The sequence below is a fragment of the Labrus mixtus genome, chromosome 10, assembly GCF_963584025.1.
Source record: "Labrus mixtus chromosome 10, fLabMix1.1, whole genome shotgun sequence".
Classification (NCBI taxonomy): Eukaryota; Metazoa; Chordata; class Actinopteri; order Labriformes; family Labridae; genus Labrus; species Labrus mixtus.
In genome coordinates, this window is record NC_083621.1 from 24,331,302 (window position 1) to 24,350,315 (window position 19,014).

The 19,014-nt window shown below is 44.3% G+C and overlaps 1 protein-coding gene, 1 long non-coding RNA gene and 13 other non-coding genes across 15 annotated transcripts; 13 read left to right on the plus strand and 2 right to left on the minus strand.

Moving 5' to 3' along the window:
• Positions 1-291: 291 nt before the first annotated feature.
• Positions 292-362, plus strand: trnag-gcc (transfer RNA glycine (anticodon GCC)). Its single transcript has one exon. It is a non-coding gene; the product is annotated as a tRNA-Gly (tRNA).
• Positions 363-1,160: 798 nt separating this feature from the next.
• On the plus strand, positions 1,161-1,232 carry trnad-guc (transfer RNA aspartic acid (anticodon GUC)). Its single transcript has one exon. It is a non-coding gene; the product is annotated as a tRNA-Asp (tRNA).
• A 980-nt stretch (positions 1,233-2,212) lies between these two features.
• On the plus strand, positions 2,213-2,283 carry trnag-gcc (transfer RNA glycine (anticodon GCC)). The gene has a single exon. It is a non-coding gene; the product is annotated as a tRNA-Gly (tRNA).
• Positions 2,284-3,081: 798 nt separating this feature from the next.
• On the plus strand, positions 3,082-3,153 carry trnad-guc (transfer RNA aspartic acid (anticodon GUC)). The gene has a single exon. It is a non-coding gene; the product is annotated as a tRNA-Asp (tRNA).
• A 977-nt stretch (positions 3,154-4,130) lies between these two features.
• Positions 4,131-4,201, plus strand: trnag-gcc (transfer RNA glycine (anticodon GCC)). Its single transcript has one exon. It is a non-coding gene; the product is annotated as a tRNA-Gly (tRNA).
• Positions 4,202-4,999: 798 nt separating this feature from the next.
• trnad-guc (transfer RNA aspartic acid (anticodon GUC)) lies at positions 5,000-5,071 on the plus strand. Its single transcript has one exon. It is a non-coding gene; the product is annotated as a tRNA-Asp (tRNA).
• Positions 5,072-6,050: 979 nt separating this feature from the next.
• trnag-gcc (transfer RNA glycine (anticodon GCC)) lies at positions 6,051-6,121 on the plus strand. Its single transcript has one exon. It is a non-coding gene; the product is annotated as a tRNA-Gly (tRNA).
• Positions 6,122-6,789: 668 nt separating this feature from the next.
• trnag-gcc (transfer RNA glycine (anticodon GCC)) lies at positions 6,790-6,860 on the plus strand. The gene has a single exon. It is a non-coding gene; the product is annotated as a tRNA-Gly (tRNA).
• A 798-nt stretch (positions 6,861-7,658) lies between these two features.
• Positions 7,659-7,730, plus strand: trnad-guc (transfer RNA aspartic acid (anticodon GUC)). Its single transcript has one exon. It is a non-coding gene; the product is annotated as a tRNA-Asp (tRNA).
• A 979-nt stretch (positions 7,731-8,709) lies between these two features.
• trnag-gcc (transfer RNA glycine (anticodon GCC)) lies at positions 8,710-8,780 on the plus strand. The gene has a single exon. It is a non-coding gene; the product is annotated as a tRNA-Gly (tRNA).
• Positions 8,781-9,449: 669 nt separating this feature from the next.
• trnag-gcc (transfer RNA glycine (anticodon GCC)) lies at positions 9,450-9,520 on the plus strand. The gene has a single exon. It is a non-coding gene; the product is annotated as a tRNA-Gly (tRNA).
• Positions 9,521-10,318: 798 nt separating this feature from the next.
• Positions 10,319-10,390, plus strand: trnad-guc (transfer RNA aspartic acid (anticodon GUC)). The gene has a single exon. It is a non-coding gene; the product is annotated as a tRNA-Asp (tRNA).
• Positions 10,391-11,499: 1,109 nt separating this feature from the next.
• trnad-guc (transfer RNA aspartic acid (anticodon GUC)) lies at positions 11,500-11,571 on the plus strand. Its single transcript has one exon. It is a non-coding gene; the product is annotated as a tRNA-Asp (tRNA).
• A 3,087-nt stretch (positions 11,572-14,658) lies between these two features.
• Positions 14,659-17,580, minus strand: LOC132982595 (uncharacterized). The gene is made up of 3 exons (XM_061049146.1): positions 17,036-17,580; positions 16,188-16,501; positions 14,659-15,870 (listed from the first exon to the last, which is right to left on the minus strand). The coding sequence occupies exons 1-3, from the start codon at positions 17,578-17,580 to the stop codon at positions 14,816-14,818; spliced, it is 1,914 nt and encodes a 637-aa protein (XP_060905129.1). The 3' UTR covers positions 14,659-14,815.
• A 188-nt stretch (positions 17,581-17,768) lies between these two features.
• Positions 17,769-18,434, minus strand: LOC132982353 (uncharacterized). Its single transcript, XR_009674702.1, has 3 exons — positions 18,184-18,434; positions 17,959-18,027; positions 17,769-17,788 (listed from the first exon to the last, which is right to left on the minus strand). It is a non-coding gene; the product is annotated as an uncharacterized LOC132982353 (long non-coding RNA).
• Positions 18,435-19,014: the final 580 nt, after the last annotated feature.

Genomic DNA, 19,014 nt, shown 5'->3' on the forward strand with positions numbered 1-19,014 from the left:
CAACAATGTCAAACTCACACAAAGTCCAAGTTGACAGTAAACTGCAGTCACTGGAAATGAAAAAGGATTGTGTCCAGGCTCACCTTGAACCAGACATGTAAAATAATTGCAGTTTTTACCCGATGAAGACACTGGATGAAAAGTCAGAAGATCACCAAAGGGATTATGAATGACTTTGAAGGGGAACAGGAGAGTGCTTACCAAATTTGGCAAACAATCCACCCAAGTGCTGTGGAGACCTCATGGTGGCGCTGAATGCGCGTGTCTGCTACCCATTGTGCCTTGTGTTGAGCATTGGTGGTTCAGTGGTAGAATTCTCGCCTGCCACGCGGGAGGCCCGGGTTCGATTCCCGGCCAATGCAGCCAGGATTTTGACTTGGTCTTACAATGTTAGAAAGTGCAGATATGATACTGCTACAAAGGATCAACTGTTGTCTGTTGCGCTCATTGTGAATCACGACACTTGAAGTTGAACAACGGGATCTGTTGCTGTTTTTTGTGCCAGAGACACAGACAAACTTGTGCAGTGCATCACAGCTCAGGACACTTGAAGTCTAACAACTCTATGAAAAACATTTTTCCAAGACTCTGTACATTGTTACAACAAGAAGCTCCCTGTTCAGTCGACAGCATTTTTTTCAGAAGCTGGCTTCCAACGCACCAAACTAGGGGAGCTGCCACTCCAACTCAGCACTTGAGACCACTTAGCCACAGTGACCTCTTAAGAGTTCTTTTCTTAGCAACAATGTCAAACTCACACAAAGTCCAAGTTGACAGTAAACTGCAGTCACTGGAAATGAAAAAGGATTGTGTCCAGGCTCACCTTGAACCAGACATGTAAAATAATTGCAGTTTTTACCCGATGAAGACACTGGATGAAAAGTCAGAAGATCACCAAAGGGATTATGAATGACTTTGAAGGGGAACAGGAGAGTGCTTACCAAATTTGGCAAACAATCCACCCAAGTGCTGTGGAGACCTCATGGTGGCGCTGTATGCGCGTGTCTGCTACCCATCGTGCCTTGTGTTGAGCATTGGTGGTTCAGTGGTAGAATTGGTTGGACGTTGGACATGCTTTCCTCAGGTTCTCTGTATAGTCCTGGTAAATACTGGAATGCTGCCATCAGCCTGTTCACGAGCCAAAAGCAGCACCACAGAAGTCCTCGTTAGTATAGTGGACAGTATCTCCGCCTGTCACGCGGAAGACCGGGGTTCGATTCCCCGACGGGGAGAAATATTCTTTCTACCAGCAGTCCCATTACTTTCCACCTAAGAAAGGGGCTTCACGCTAGCCCTACTCTCAAGCTGAGGTGAGGTGAGGAAAAGTTAACTCTCTGGACCTCTAAGGAGGGAAAATTAAGGAAATGGGCCAAAGAGATGAATTTATAGATGTCATCCTAAAATCTCCATAATGGCCAAAAGTATATTACATCCGTAGTGATAAGGACTACCATAGAGAACGAACGGGAAAAGTTAAGGAAGTTAAGGAGTACTATAAAGGGCTCTCGCGCGGGAGGCCTGGGTTCGATTCCCGGCCAATGCAGCCAGGATTTTGACTTGGTCTTACAATGTTAGAAAGTGCAGATATGATACTGCTACAAAGGATCAACTGTTGTCTGTTGCGCTCATTGTGAATCACGACACTTGAAGTTGAACAACGGGATCTGTTGCTGTTTTTTGTGCCAGAGACACAGACAAACTTGTGCAGTGCATCACAGCTCAGGACACTTGAAGTCTAACAACTCTATGAAAAACATTTTTCCAAGACTCTGTACATTGTTACAACAAGAAGCTCCCTGTTCAGTCGACAGCATTTTTTTCAGAAGCTGGCTTCCAACGCACCAAACTAGGGGAGCTGCCACTCCAACTCAGCACTTGAGACCACTTAGCCACAGTGACCTCTTAAGAGTTATTTTCTTAGCAAAAATGTCAAACTCACACAAAGTCCAAGTTGACAGTAAACTGCAGTCACTGGAAATGAAAAAGGATTGTGTCCAGGCTCACCTTGAACCAGACATGTAAAATAATTGCAGTTTTTACCCAATGAAGACACTGGATGAAAAGTCAGAAGATCACCAAAGGGATTATGAATGACTTTGAAGGGGAACAGGAGAGTGCTTACCAAATTTGACAAACAATCCACCCAAGTGCTGTGGAGACCTCATGGTGGCGCTGAATGCGCGTGTCTGCTACCCATTGTGCCTTGTGTTGAGCATTGGTGGTTCAGTGGTAGAATTCTCTCCTGCCACGCGGGAGGCCCGGGTTCGATTCCCGGCCAATGCAGCCAGGATTTTGACTTGGTCTTACAATGTTAGAAAGTGCAGATATGATACTGCTACAAAGGATCAACTGTTGTCTGTTGCGCTCATTGTGAATCACGACACTTGAAGTTGAACAACGGGATCTGTTGCTGTTTTTTGTGCCAGAGACACAGACAAACTTGTGCAGTGCATCACAGCTCAGGACACTTGAAGTCTAACAACTCTATGAAAAACATTTTTCCAAGACTCTGTACATTGTTACAACAAGAAGCTCCCTGTTCAGTCGACAGCATTTTTTTCAGAAGCTGGCTTCCAACGCACCAAACTAGGGGAGCTGCCACTCCAACTCAGCACTTGAGACCACTTAGCCACAGTGACCTCTTAAGAGTTCTTTTCTTAGCAACAATGTCAAACTCACACAAAGTCCAAGTTGACAGTAAACTGCAGTCACTGGAAATGAAAAAGGATTGTGTCCAGGCTCACCTTGAACCAGACATGTAAAATAATTGCAGTTTTTACCCGATGAAGACACTGGATGAAAAGTCAGAAGATCACCAAAGGGATTATGAATGACTTTGAAGGGGAACAGGAGAGTGCTTACCAAATTTGGCAAACAATCCACCCAAGTGCTGTGGAGACCTCATGGTGGCGCTGTATGCGCGTGTCTGCTACCCATCGTGCCTTGTGTTGAGCATTGGTGGTTCAGTGGTAGAATTGGTTGGACGTTGGACATGCTTTCCTCAGGTTCTCTGTATAGTCCTGGTAAATACTGGAATGCTGCCATCAGCCTGTTCACGAGCCAAAAGCAGCACCACAGAAGTCCTCGTTAGTATAGTGGACAGTATCTCCGCCTGTCACGCGGAAGACCGGGGTTCGATTCCCCGACGGGGAGAAATATTCTTTCTACCAGCAGTCCCATTACTTTCCACCTAAGAAAGGGGCTTCACGCTAGCCCTACTCTCAAGCTGAGGTGAGGTGAGGAAAAGTTAACTCTCTGGACCTCTAAGGAGGGAAAATTAAGGAAATGGGCCAAAGAGATGAATTTATAGATGTCATCCTAAAATCTCCATAATGGCCAAAAGTATATTACATCCGTAGTGATAAGGACTACCATAGAGAACGAACGGGAAAAGTTAAGGAAGTTAAGGAGTACTATACAGGGCTCTCGCGCGGGAGGCCTGGGTTCGATTCCCGGCCAATGCAGCCAGGATTTTGACTTGGTCTTACAATGTTAGAAAGTGCAGATATGATACTGCTACAAAGGATCAACTGTTGTCTGTTGCGCTCATTGTGAATCACGACACTTGAAGTTGAACAACGGGATCTGTTGCTGTTTTTTGTGCCAGAGACACAGACAAACTTGTGCAGTGCATCACAGCTCAGGACACTTGAAGTCTAACAACTCTATGAAAAACATTTTTCCAAGACTCTGTACATTGTTACAAGAAGCTCCCTGTTCAGTCGACAGCATTTTTTTCAGAAGCTGGCTTCCAACGCACCAAACTAGGGGAGCTGCCACTCCAACTCAGCACTTGAGACCACTTAGCCACAGTGACCTCTTAAGAGTTCTTTTCTTAGCAAAAATGTCAAACTCACACAAAGTCCAAGTTGACAGTAAACTGCAGTCACTGGAAATGAAAAAGGATTGTGTCCAGGCTCACCTTGAACCAGACATGTAAAATAATTGCAGTTTTTACCTGATGAAGACACTGGATGAAAAGTCAGAAGATCACCAAAGGGATTATGAATGACTTTGAAGGGGAACAGGAGAGTGCTTACCAAATTTGACAAACAATCCACCCAAGTGCTGTGGAGACCTCATGGTGGCGCTGAATGCGCGTGTCTGCTACCCATTGTGCCTTGTGTTGAGCATTGGTGGTTCAGTGGTAGAATTCTCGCCTGCCACGCGGGAGGCCCGGGTTCGATTCCCGGCCAATGCAGCCAGGATTTTGACTTGGTCTTACAATGTTAGAAAGTGCAGATATGATACTGCTACAAAGGATCAACTGTTGTCTGTTGCGCTCATTGTGAATCACGACACTTGAAGTTGAACAACGGGATCTGTTGCTGTTTTTTGTGCCAGAGACACAGACAAACTTGTGCAGTGCATCACAGCTCAGGACACTTGAAGTCTAACAACTCTATGAAAAACATTTTTCCAAGACTCTGTACATTGTTACAACAAGAAGCTCCCTGTTCAGTCGACAGCATTTTTTTCAGAAGCTGGCTTCCAACGCACCAAACTAGGGGAGCTGCCACTCCAACTCAGCACTTGAGACCACTTAGCCACAGTGACCTCTTAAGAGTTCTTTTCTTAGCAACAATGTCAAACTCACACAAAGTCCAAGTTGACAGTAAACTGCAGTCACTGGAAATGAAAAAGGATTGTGTCCAGGCTCACCTTGAACCAGACATGTAAAATAATTGCAGTTTTTACCCGATGAAGACACTGGATGAAAAGTCAGAAGATCACCAAAGGGATTATGAATGACTTTGAAGGGGAACAGGAGAGTGCTTACCAAATTTGGCAAACAATCCACCCAAGTGCTGTGGAGACCTCATGGTGGCGCTGTATGCGCGTGTCTGCTACCCATCGTGCCTTGTGTTGAGCATTGGTGGTTCAGTGGTAGAATTGGTTGGACGTTGGACATGCTTTCCTCAGGTTCTCTGTATAGTCCTGGTAAATACTGGAATGCTGCCATCAGCCTGTTCACGAGCCAAAAGCAGCACCACAGAAGTCCTCGTTAGTATAGTGGACAGTATCTCCGCCTGTCACGCGGAAGACCGGGGTTCGATTCCCCGACGGGGAGAAATATTCTTTCTACCAGCAGTCCCATTACTTTCCACCTAAGAAAGGGGCTTCACGCTAGCCCTACTCTCAAGCTGAGGTGAGGTGAGGAAAAGTTAACTCTCTGGACCTCTAAGGAGGGAAAATTAAGGAAATGGGCCAAAGAGATGAATTTATAGATGTCATCCTAAAATCTCCATAATGGCCAAAAGTATATTACATCCGTAGTGATAAGGACTACCATAGAGAACGAACGGGAAAAGTTAAGGAAGTTAAGGAGTACTATACAGGGCTCTCGCGCGGGAGGCCTGGGTTCGATTCCCGGCCAATGCAGCCAGGATTTTGACTTGGTCTTACAATGTTAGAAAGTGCAGATATGATACTGCTACAAAGGATCAACTGTTGTCTGTTGCGCTCATTGTGAATCACGACACTTGAAGTTGAACAACGGGATCTGTTGCTGTTTTTTGTGCCAGAGACACAGACAAACTTGTGCAGTGCATCACAGCTCAGGACACTTGAAGTCTAACAACTCTATGAAAAACATTTTTCCAAGACTCTATACATTGTTACAAGAAGCTCCCTGTTCAGTCGACAGCATTTTTTTCAGAAGCTGGCTTCCAACGCACCAAACTAGGGGAGCTGCCACTCCAACTCAGCACTTGAGACCACTTAGCCACAGTGACCTCTTAAGAGTTCTTTTCTTAGCAAAAATGTCAAACTCACACAAAGTCCAAGTTGACAGTAAACTGCAGTCACTGGAAATGAAAAAGGATTGTGTCCAGGCTCACCTTGAACCAGACATGTAAAATAATTGCAGTTTTTACCTGATGAAGACACTGGATGAAAAGTCAGAAGATCACCAAAGAAGGATTATGAATGACTTTGAAGGGGAACAGGAGAGTGCTTACCAAATTTGGCAAACAATCCACCCAAGTGCTGTAGAGACCTCATGGTGGCGCTGTGTGCACGCATCTGCTACCCATCATGCCTTGCGTCGAGCATTGTTGGTTCAGTGGTAGAATTCTCGCCTGCCACGCAGGAGGCCCGGGTTCAATTCCCGGCCAATGCAGCCAGGATTTTGACTTGGTCTTACAATGTTAGAAAGTGCAGATATGATACTGCTACAAAGGATCAACTGTTGTCTGTTGCGCTCATTGTGAATCACGACACTTGAAGTTGAACAACGGGATCTGTTGCTGTTTTTTGTGCCAGAGACACAGACAAACTTGTGCAGTGCATCACAGCTCAGGACACTTGAAGTCTAACAACTCTATGAAAAACATTTTTCCAAGACTCTGTACATTGTTACAAGAAGCTCCCTGTTCAGTCGACAGCATTTTTTTCAGAAGCTGGCTTCCAACGCACCAAACTAGGGGAGCTGCCACTCCAACTCAGCACTTGAGACCACTTAGCCACAGTGACCTCTTAAGAGTTCTTTTCTTAGCAAAAATGTCAAACTCACACAAAGTCCAAGTTGACAGTAAACTGCAGTCACTGGAAATGAAAAAGGATTGTGTCCAGGCTCACCTTGAACCAGACATGTAAAATAATTGCAGTTTTTACCTGATGAAGACACTGGATGAAAAGTCAGAAGATCACCAAAGAAGGATTATGAATGACTTTGAAGGGGAACAGGAGAGTGCTTACCAAATTTGACAAACAATCCACCCAAGTGCTGTGGAGACCTCATGGTGGCGCTGAATGCGCGTGTCTGCTACCCATTGTGCCTTGTGTTGAGCATTGGTGGTTCAGTGGTAGAATTCTCGCCTGCCACGCGGGAGGCCCGGGTTCGATTCCCGGCCAATGCAGCCAGGATTTTGACTTGGTCTTACAATGTTAGAAAGTGCAGATATGATACTGCTACAAAGGATCAACTGTTGTCTGTTGCGCTCATTGTGAATCACGACACTTGAAGTTGAACAACGGGATCTGTTGCTGTTTTTTGTGCCAGAGACACAGACAAACTTGTGCAGTGCATCACAGCTCAGGACACTTGAAGTCTAACAACTCTATGAAAAACATTTTTCCAAGACTCTGTACATTGTTACAACAAGAAGCTCCCTGTTCAGTCGACAGCATTTTTTTCAGAAGCTGGCTTCCAACGCACCAAACTAGGGGAGCTGCCACTCCAACTCAGCACTTGAGACCACTTAGCCACAGTGACCTCTTAAGAGTTCTTTTCTTAGCAACAATGTCAAACTCACACAAAGTCCAAGTTGACAGTAAACTGCAGTCACTGGAAATGAAAAAGGATTGTGTCCAGGCTCACCTTGAACCAGACATGTAAAATAATTGCAGTTTTTACCCGATGAAGACACTGGATGAAAAGTCAGAAGATCACCAAAGGGATTATGAATGACTTTGAAGGGGAACAGGAGAGTGCTTACCAAATTTGGCAAACAATCCACCCAAGTGCTGTGGAGACCTCATGGTGGCGCTGTATGCGCGTGTCTGCTACCCATCGTGCCTTGTGTTGAGCATTGGTGGTTCAGTGGTAGAATTGGTTGGACGTTGGACATGCTTTCCTCAGGTTCTCTGTATAGTCCTGGTAAATACTGGAATGCTGCCATCAGCCTGTTCACGAGCCAAAAGCAGCACCACAGAAGTCCTCGTTAGTATAGTGGACAGTATCTCCGCCTGTCACGCGGAAGACCGGGGTTCGATTCCCCGACGGGGAGAAATATTCTTTCTACCAGCAGTCCCATTACTTTCCACCTAAGAAAGGGGCTTCACGCTAGCCCTACTCTCAAGCTGAGGTGAGGTGAGGAAAAGTTAACTCTCTGGACCTCTAAGGAGGGAAAATTAAGGAAATGGGCCAAAGAGATGAATTTATAGATGTCATCCTAAAATCTCCATAATGGCCAAAAGTATATTACATCCGTAGTGATAAGGACTACCATAGAGAACGAACGGGAAAAGTTAAGGAAGTTAAGGAGTACTATACAGGGCTCTCGCGCGGGAGGCCTGGGTTCGATTCCCGGCCAATGCAGCCAGGATTTTGACTTGGTCTTACAATGTTAGAAAGTGCAGATATGATACTGCTACAAAGGATCAACTGTTGTCTGTTGCGCTCATTGTGAATCACGACACTTGAAGTTGAACAACGGGATCTGTTGCTGTTTTTTGTGCCAGAGACACAGACAAACTTGTGCAGTGCATCACAGCTCAGGACACTTGAAGTCTAACAACTCTATGAAAAACATTTTTCCAAGACTCTGTACATTGTTACAAGAAGCTCCCTGTTCAGTCGACAGCATTTTTTTCAGAAGCTGGCTTCCAACGCACCAAACTAGGGGAGCTGCCACTCCAACTCAGCACTTGAGACCACTTAGCCACAGTGACCTCTTAAGAGTTCTTTTCTTAGCAAAAATGTCAAACTCACACAAAGTCCAAGTTGACAGTAAACTGCAGTCACTGGAAATGAAAAAGGATTGTGTCCAGGCTCACCTTGAACCAGACATGTAAAATAATTGCAGTTTTTACCCGATGAAGACACTGGATGAAAAGTCAGAAGATCACCAAAGAAGGATTATGAATGACTTTGAAGGGGAACAGGAGAGTGCTTACCAAATTTGGCAAACAATCCACCCAAGTGCTGTAGAGACCTCATGGTGGCGCTGTGTGCACGCGTCTGCTACCCATCATGCCTTGTGTCGAGCATTGTTGGTTCAGTGGTAGAATTCTCGCCTGCCACGCGGGAGGCCCGGGTTCGATTCCCGGCCAATGCAGCCAGGATTTTGACTTGGTCTTACAATGTTAGAAAGTGCAGATATGATACTGCTACAAAGGATCAACTGTTGTCTGTTGCGCTCATTGTGAATCACGACACTTGAAGTTGAACAACGGGATCTGTTGCTGTTTTTTGTGCCAGAGACACAGACAAACTTGTGCAGTGCATCACAGCTCAGGACACTTGAAGTCTAACAACTCTATGAAAAACATTTTTCCAAGACTCTGTACATTGTTACAACAAGAAGCTCCCTGTTCAGTCGACAGCATTTTTTTCAGAAGCTGGCTTCCAACGCACCAAACTAGGGGAGCTGCCACTCCAACTCAGCACTTGAGACCACTTAGCCACAGTGACCTCTTAAGAGTTCTTTTCTTAGCAAAAATGTCAAACTCACACAAAGTCCAAGTTGACAGTAAACTGCAGTCACTGGAAATGAAAAAGGATTGTGTCCAGGCTCACCTTGAACCAGACATGTAAAATAATTGCAGTTTTTACCCAATGAAGACACTGGATGAAAAGTCAGAAGATCACCAAAGGGATTATGAATGACTTTGAAGGGGAACAGGAGAGTGCTTACCAAATTTGGCAAACAATCCACCCAAGTGCTGTGGAGACCTCATGGTGGCGCTGAATGCGCGTGTCTGCTACCCATCGTGCCTTGTGTTGAGCATTGGTGGTTCAGTGGTAGAATTCTCGCCTGCCACGCGGGAGGCCCGGGTTCGATTCCCGGCCAATGCAGCCAGGATTTTGACTTGGTCTTACAATGTTAGAAAGTGCAGATATGATACTGCTACAAAGGATCAACTGTTGTCTGTTGCGCTCATTGTGAATCACGACACTTGAAGTTGAACAACGGGATCTGTTGCTGTTTTTTGTGCCAGAGACACAGACAAACTTGTGCAGTGCATCACAGCTCAGGACACTTGAAGTCTAACAACTCTATGAAAAACATTTTTCCAAGACTCTGTACATTGTTACAACAAGAAGCTCCCTGTTCAGTCGACAGCATTTTTTTCAGAAGCTGGCTTCCAACGCACCAAACTAGGGGAGCTGCCACTCCAACTCAACACTTGAGACCACTTAGCCACAGTGACCTCTTAAGAGTTCTTTTCTTAGCAACAATGTCAAACTCACACAAAGTCCAAGTTGACAGTAAACTGCAGTCACTGGAAATGAAAAAGGATTGTGTCCAGGCTCACCTTGAACCAGACATGTAAAATAATTGCAGTTTTTACCCGATGAAGAAACTGGATGACAAGTCACAAGATCACCAAAGAGATTATGAATGACTTTGAAGGGGAACAGGAGAGTGCTTACCAAATTTGGCAAACAATCCACCCTAGTGCTGTGGAGACCTCATGGTGGCGCTGTATGCGCGTGTCTGCTACCCATTGTGCCTTGTGTTGAGCATTGGTGGTTCAGTGGTAGAATTGGTTGGACGTTGGACATGCTTTCCTCAGGTTCTCTGTATAGTCCTGGTAAATACTGGATTGCTGCCATCAGCCCGTTCACGAGCCAAAAACAGCTCCACAGAAGTCCTCGTTAGTATAGTGGACATTATCTCCGCCTGTCACGCGGAAGACCAGGGTTCGATTCCCCGACGGGGAGAAATATTCTTTCTACCAGCAGTCCCATTACTTGCCACCTAAGAAAGGGGCTTCACGCTAGCCCTACTCTCAAGCTGAGGTGAGGTGAGGAAAAGTTAACTCTCTGGACCTCTAAGGAGGGAAAATTAAGGAAATGGGCCAAGGAGATGAATTTATAGATGTCATTCTAAAATCTCCATAATGGCCAAAAGTATATTACATCCGTAGTGATAAGGACTACCATAGAGAACAAACGGGAAAAGTTAAGGAAGTTAAGGACTACTATACAGGGCTCTCGCGCGGGAGGCCCGGGTTCGATTCCCGGCCAATGCAGCCAGGATTTTGACTTGGTCTTACAATGTTAGAAAGTGCAGATATGATACTGCTACAAAGGATCAACTGTTGTCTGTTGCGCTCATTGTGAATCACGACACTTGAAGTTGAACAACGGGATCTGTTGCTGTTTTTTGTGCCAGAGACACAGACAAACTTGTGCAGTGCATCACAGCTCAGGACACTTGAAGTCTAACAACTCTATGAAAAACATTTTTCCAAGACTCTGTACATTGTTACAACAAGAAGCTCCCTGTTCAGTCGACAGCATTTTTTTCAGAAGCTGGCTTCCAACGCACCAAACTAGGGGAGCTGCCACTCCAACTCAGCACTTGAGACCACTTATCCACAGTGACCTCTTAAGAGTTCTTTTCTTAGCAACAATGTCAAACTCACACAAAGTCCAAGTTGACAGTAAACTGCAGTCACTGGAAATGAAAAAGGATTGTGTCCAGGCTCACCTTGAACCAGACATGTAAAATAATTGCAGTTTTTACCCGATGAAGACACTGGATGAAAAGTCAGAAAATCACCAAAGGGATTATGAATGACTTTGAAGGGGAACAGGAGAGTGCTTACCAAATTTGGCAAACAATCCACCCAAGTGCTGTGGAGACCTCATGGTGGCGCTGTATGCACGTGTCTGCTACCCATCGTGCCTTGTGTTGAGCATTGGTGGTTCAGTGGTAGAATTGGTTGGACGTTGGACATGCTTTCCTCAGGTTCTCTGTATAGTCCTGGTAAATACTGGAATGCTGCCATCAGCCCGTTCACGAGCCAAAAGCAGCACCACAGAAGTCCTCGTTAGTATAGTGGACAGTATCTCCGCCTGTCACGCGGAAGACCGGGGTTCGATTCCCCGACGGGGAGAAATATTCTTTCTACCAGCAGTCCCATTACTTGCCACCTAAGAAAGGGGCTTCACGCTAGCCCTACTCTCAAGCTGAGGTGAGGTGAGGAAAAGTTAACTCTCTGGACCTCTAAGGAGGGAAAATTAAGGAAATGGGCCAAGGAGATGAATTTATAGATGTCATCCTAAAATCTCCATAATAGCCAAAAGTATAGTACATCCATAGTGATTAGGACTACCATAGAGAACGAACTATACAGGGCTCTCGCGCGGGAGGCCCGGGTTCGATTCCCGGCCAATGCAGCCAGGATTTTGACTTGGTCTTACAATGTTAGAAAGTGCAGATATGATACTGCTACAAATGATCAACTGTTGTCTGTTGCGCTCATTGTGAATCACGACACTTGAAGTTGAACAACTGGATCTGTTGCTGTTTTTTGTGCCAGAGACACAGACAAACTTGTGCAGTGCATCACAGCTCAGGACACTTGAAGTCTAACAACTCTATGAAAAACATTTTTCCAAGACTCTGTACATTGTTACAACAAGAAGCTCCCTGTTCAGTCAACAGCATTTTTTTTCAGAAGCTGGCTTCCAACGCACCAAACTAGGGGAGCTGCCACTCCAACTCAGCACTTGAGACCACTTAGCCACAGTGACCTCTTAAGAGTTCTTTTCTTATCAAAAATGTCAAACTCACACAAAGTCCAAGTTGACAGTAAACTGCAGTCACTGGAAATGAAAAAGGATTGTGTCCAGGCTCACCTTGAACCAGACATGTAAAATAATTGCAGTTTTTACCCGATGAAGACACTGGATGAAAAGTCAGAAGATCACCAAAGGGATTATGAATGACTTTGAAAGGGAACAGGAGAGTGCTTACCAAATTTGGCAAACAATCCACCCAAGTGCTGTGGAGACCTCATGGTGGCGCTGTATGCACGTGTCTGCTACCCATCGTGCCTTGTGTTGAGCATTGGTGGTTCAGTGGTAGAATTGGTTGGACGTTGGACATGCTTTCCTCAGGTTCTCTGTATAGTCCTGGTAAATACTGGAATGCTGCCATCAGCCCGTTCACGAGCCAAAAGCAGCACCACAGAAGTCCTCGTTAGTATAGTGGACAGTATCTCCGCCTGTCACGCGGAAGACCGGGGCTCGATTCCCCGACAGGGAGAAATATTCTTTCTACCAGCAGTCCCATTACTTGCCACCTAAGAAAGGGGCTTCACGCTAGCCCTACTCTCAAGCTGAGGTGAGGTGAGGAAAAGTTAACTCTCTGGACCTCTAAGGAGGGAAAATTAAGGAAATGGGCCAAGGAGATGAATTTATAGATGTCATCCTAAAATCTCCATAATGGCCAAAAGTATATTACATCCGTAGTGATAAGGACTACCATAGAGAACGAACGGGAAAAGTTAAGGAAGTTAAGGACTACTATACAGGGCTCTCGCGCGGGAGGCCCGGGTTCGATTCCCGGCCAATGCAGCCAGGATTTTGACTTGGTCTTACAATGTTAGAAAGTGCAGATATGATACTGCTACAAAGGATCAATTGTTGTCTGTTGCGCGCATTGTGAATCATGACACTTGAAGTTGAACAACGGGATCTGTTGCTGTTTTTTGTGCCAGAGACACAGACAAACTTGTGCAGTGCATCACAGCTCAGGACACTTGAAGTCTAACAACTCTATGAAAAATTTTTTTCCAAGACTCTGTACATTGTTACAACAAGAAGCTCCCTGTTCAGTCGACAGCATTTTTTTCAGAAGCTGGCTTCCAACGCACCAAACTAGGGGAGCTGCCACTCCAACTCAGCACTTGAGACCACTTAGCCACAGTGACCTCTTAAGAGTTCTTTTCTTATCAAAAATGTCAAACTCACACAAAGTCCAAGTTGACAGTAAACTGCAGTCACTGGAAATGAAAAAGGATTGTGTCCAGGCTCACCTTGAACCAGACATGTAAAATAATTGCAGATGAAGATGACCCGATGAAGACACTGGATGAAAAGTCAGGGAAAGGGATTATGAATGACTTTGAAGGGGAACAGGAGAGTGCTTACCAAATTTGGCAAACAATCCACCAAAGTGCTGTGGAGACCTCATGGTGGCGCTGTATGCGCACGTCTGCTACCCATCATGCCTTGTGTCGAGCATTGGTGGTTCAGTGGTAGAAGTCTCGCCTGCCACGCGGGGGCAAGTTGCGAATAGCTGTAATAGAAAATCAGCCAATAGGATTAAAGTATCTTTTTTTTTAATCGAAGGTGTTCGAATGCTTACTTATTGTGGGTTCAAATCCCCACTGAGACAAACCTGAGATGAGATTTAGGCTGTGATTGTAATTCGTTGACATACTTCAGGAGTCAAAGTAATTGGCAACTGCACATGGGAAATTTGATTGTGATGAAACACATTGTTTAATATTGACTTTAATAGATTCCCTTTGTTGTTACCTTGTTTATTGAGAGTGAAGTACCTGAAGTTGATGTATAAATCATTTTAGTTTAAAAATCTAATTTACTACTATTTACTAAGATCTGAATATATCATTGATTTCCTTGTTTTATAAACAGATTAAATCATGCACACCTTTTAAAAAGTAATATGAAAGTTTGAAACCGCATTAAAATGTCCATGTTGGTGAACTGGCAGCAGTACATCTTAGCAATTGTATTCAGACCCCATAAAGCATATGAGACAGAAGGCTTTGTATATAAATGGTACATTTAAGTTGAAAATAAGCTATATTATTTTGATTCCAAGCAGTAAAAAAGACAATAAATTTCAATTTTTTCATGAAAATAGTTTAATTGACAAGAAAAGACAAAAAACAACACAAAACAAAGCCCACACCAATCATTAAAAACTTGTAGGACCGAAAGTATAAATCTTAAAAGCAGATTTTCGTTAAAAAAAATTATATTCAGGGAGTTGTTAATTTTCAAAGTCAGATAAAAAAAAATCAGTTTAAAGCAATGACTGTTGTTACATTTTTAAATTTGAATGTTTCATTTTGCAGGCTATAGTATGTTTATGTGTCGATGTGTATGGTCAGGGGTAAGGGGGCTTGATAATATTTCTATCCGCCAGAAGGGGGCCCCAGCAGAAAAAGTTTGGGAACCACTGTCTTAAACACAGACATATAAGAGCAGTCCAATTTCAATATTTACAAGTAAACACTTTCATATTTACATATATACATACATCTATTCAAAAATGATTTTTTATTTACACAAAACAATAATTATATAAAAACTTTGAATAGTTTACTGTTTCCTTTCATCCACCCATCTTTGTCTCTCTGTCTCATAGAAAGGAGACGCATGAAACTCTTTCCAGCTCATCTCTCTGGCCATTCCCTTATTGCGGTACAAAGAGTATACTTTAGAAGGGCAGTAGATGTATTTTCCTGCCACTCCTGGGAAGCCCGAATGGATGTGTGGGCTGTTCGGCCCCTGTTTCAGTTCCAGGTGACAGAATCTGCAGAGGCGGCCGGCTTGATGGGGTTCTGGCCGTTTCCTTTTTTTTCCCATTCTCTCTTCCACACGTTTTTTGGTTTCCTCCAGCTCCCTCTGGAAGAAATCTGTACTTACAAACTGCTCAAAGGGAATCTTGGCATCTGAAAGTCCCTCAGCAGCATAATTTTGATGCACCTTCTTTGAGCAATAGAAATAGCGCACAGGCCCCTGTTGGAAAAAATAGTGGATGGAGGATCCATCAGTCTCGTATCGAGACTTGGGCTGTCCACAGGCAAGACACGTCTTTGACTGCCTTTTCTTCTGCTCTGGCTGGGGCTGTTGTTGCTGTTGCTGCTGCTGCTGCTTTTCCAAGATGCCCTCCACAATTTTCTCAAGGGAGTCTTGAGTTAGAGGTGTGGACTGGGCAGGTGTAGGGGGCTTGACAACAGCTGCCTCCATGGTGACCACAGGAACACTAGACGTGTGACTCCCCTCTGTCAAAGAGTGCCACAGCTGCTGAGTGTCCAGAAGTTTTTCCTGGCTTTTGTTCAAGGAGGAACTAGTGTTCAGAAGTTTTGCCAGGTGCTTCACATAGCGAGATATGTGCAGCCTGGTTGTGGGGTGCAGCAAGCTGTTTGGATCTGTGGCTGACTGATGGACCATGTCTGCGTAATCTTGATCCACAAGCTTCAGGCGGTCCTTCTTTCCATGGTGCTTCTGCAGCAAACTGTCAATAGCCACTTTCATGGGTGCTGTCCAGCGTGTGTGGTCCAACACAAAAACTCTTCCGCCAGTTTTTATGGGTCCAGTGCGGGCACTCCTTGGTGAGGAACTCAGAGGCAGCGGCAGGGCATGTGAGATTTCTGGAACACATAAAGCAACAATAGTTCCTCAGTTGATAATGTTCTTACAGTACAATATGATGCTAAATAATATGTCCAAATCATTATATTTACTTTATGTGAATATATGTTTACACATACTTGTTTTAACATATATATTCTGTACATAGCTTTATTTATACAATATACTGCTTTTTTTACTCATTGCTTTAAGTCTTATGTATAATTCTTATTTTACTCATATTTATATTCCTGTTTTTCCTACTGCTATATGGTGAGCAACTGTAATGTTCGAATTTCCTGTGGGGATTGATAAATTATTTCTGATTCTGGCATACCCATTGCTGCTGGAGGATCCTGGACTTCTTCTGGATGCATCTCCTGCTTTGGCAGTGCACCAGCAGAGAGTGGATGGCCGATTGATGGTGCTGGTCCAGGGAATGGCACGCCAGAGGGCAGTGTCCAACTGGAGGAGGGTGCCATGTCTGGAGCTTTATCTTCAGCAGGAGCAGCAGGTGTCTGCAGGGGGGGCGGAGGCATAAGAGCGGCAGGCTCATCTCTCTTTAGAGTTCTGTGTTTGTCCCAGTCCAGTGGGACTGGACGGGAGCCCAGCTCTCTGTACTGAAGACTCTCTCCACTCTGTCCAGCAGCTCTGTTGGATGGGGTATTTTAATCCTGCAGTGCTCCCGTGTGTGTTGTTTAGTGGGATTGGATGGATGAATACCACAGAATCTATAGGCATCCTGGAGCCTTTTTAGGTCTTCCTGATCTACAACACAGAAGGCAGCAGAGAGGAGCTGGCAGAAAGTGCTGAACAGAGAGTGATGCTCAGAGGTGCACTCCCGTGAAAAGCGCCTCAGACAGTGAAACAAGTCCAGTTTCACAACAATGTTGTCGTTGTAATGTGATCGTGAGGCACAGGTGTTCAACTGCCTTCCAGAGGTCGCTCCAGCAACAATGGACGGGGTAGTCTTCCAGGCATCCCAGTGCAGATGTTCACCAAGGATGCAGTCAGGGATCTTAAACGCAGCACAGCAATCCCTAATGTAAGGTACAAAGACACAGAAGAATTAAAAAAAACATTTAAGAAACTAAATTGAATTAAATATACATAAATTATTTTTGTTAATTACAGAAAACATTGTTAGTTTGAATGATATTGAAAACAGAAGATGGCTGTGCTCACCTGTCCATCCAATGGTAGCCTGCCTTTTCTCCAGCATTGCTGTACCTCTTGGCCATCCCCTGGTACATTGCCTCCAAGGACCTCTCAGTATCAGACTGAACCATCACCCAGGAAACGATGAGCCAGTGTTCATTCATTACAGCGTAACTGGACATCACCCCAGAGGCCAAGGTCACCTTCCTTGCCACTTTTCTGGTGTGGTCAGACCTGAAAACATGCCCAAATGTTCCCTGGAGGAGCCTGGACATAGCTGGCTCTTGACGTTTAAACTCCTCTAGCAGGCAGTCAGTCAGGTAGAAACCGGACACTGAGACTCCACCCCAGCCATCTTGCTTGTCATATGGCCCAAAAGCGCGTGGCTGGTTGTCTTTTCTTAGAAACTGCCCAATGGTCCTCTGACCATACACTCCAGCCTCAGCATCTCTCACATTCTCTATGGCTTGAAGGTATGCCAGGTGAGCTCGCTCATACTTCAGGTGCATGAGCTCATTCACCTGGTTGGCCATATCAGTTGGTGACTTGCCAGTGCGTTTCAGCTCATCCATGACAGACTTACAAATGGCCTTCTTGTAAGTCAGGATTGCAGGCAGAAGGTTGGTGAAGCGCTTGGGCAGTTTCTCCAGCCATCGCGGACTGTCAGCGAACCAGTTCTTTCGACAGACCTTGCAGCAGAGTCGCGAGGAGAGGATGAACTATTGGCCGCTGGTGTCGACAATCACCCGAGGCCTGCCGTAACAGGAACAGGGGGCTGAGCTGAGGCAATGAGGGTTTAAAAAAAGAAAGACAATAGAACATAATTAATTATTATTATTTTGGTTCAGATAATTATTAAAGGTTGCATAGTTTAAAGCAGAATTAACAGAACATGTTAGTGTCAGGAGTCAGAAAAATGGAGGGAATGTTTACATTCTCTATGTTCTTACCATCTTCAGCACTGTCTTCAAGTCTATTTTCATTTTGTGCAGAGGTGCAAGCAGCACTTGTGCTGGGTTCTGAAAAAGGAGTGCAGTCTTTCTGTTATACATTTGTACAGGCTATAAACATAAAGACATGATGACAAAATATAAAGAGATTGTGAAAATTATACTCTGCTGTGCATTAAGCAGATATGAACATCAGCCCTACACTAAAATGGAAACATCCTGTACCTGGAGTTGACTTAGGCCTCTCTGGTTTTGTGGGACCAGCAGTCTCCTTGACTAGGAATGCCAGCTCTGGTGGAAGGGGCACAGGTGTCTTCCTTTTCACACCCAATGAGGCTGATGCAGCTACAGGAAAGTTAAAAAGCTCATCATTAATTTCATGAAATTGTGATTATTTTACACTTAATCACGTTATCCTCCTTATCCGACATCAATCTCTTGCCTTATGTAGGCTTGTACATATTAGTTTATTGTTTGTACATAGACAACATAGTGTACTGGAGTCTAATTCCTTGTATGTGTAAAGATACCTAGCTTATAAAGCTAGTTTAGATTCTGATTCTGATACAAGAACAGTATTACAGTATTTTTATCTTCAACCTGTGATGCCTGCAGTGTAGTAGTAGTTTTGGGCAGAAGTTTGGACAGTGTTGCAGAGGGAACTAGAATAGACAAAATAATCAGTCATTTCAAAATTCACAAAATATGCAAGAGTTGTTGTTAGTAGGAACTCAAACAGTCAAGCTTACTTCTCCTGCTTCTTAAAAAACGTTAAATGTTAAATTGTCACAGACACACCAAATTAACTTACAATACTAATAACTACTCTCTAGTCTAAGCAGGAGAAAAAACTTTGTCATGGACTTTTGAAGGAGGGGAAGTGTTCCACCTGAAGAATAAAACCACCTGTAATATACTGATGAAGCACCTGTAATGTAATGATTGAAGTTATAGTCATCCTTTCAGAGATGGAGGGAAAATATGCAAAGATTTCTTTAGGTAAAAGGGGAGTTAGGGATGAGAATGCAATAGACAATGATTTTTTGTCCTGTTTTA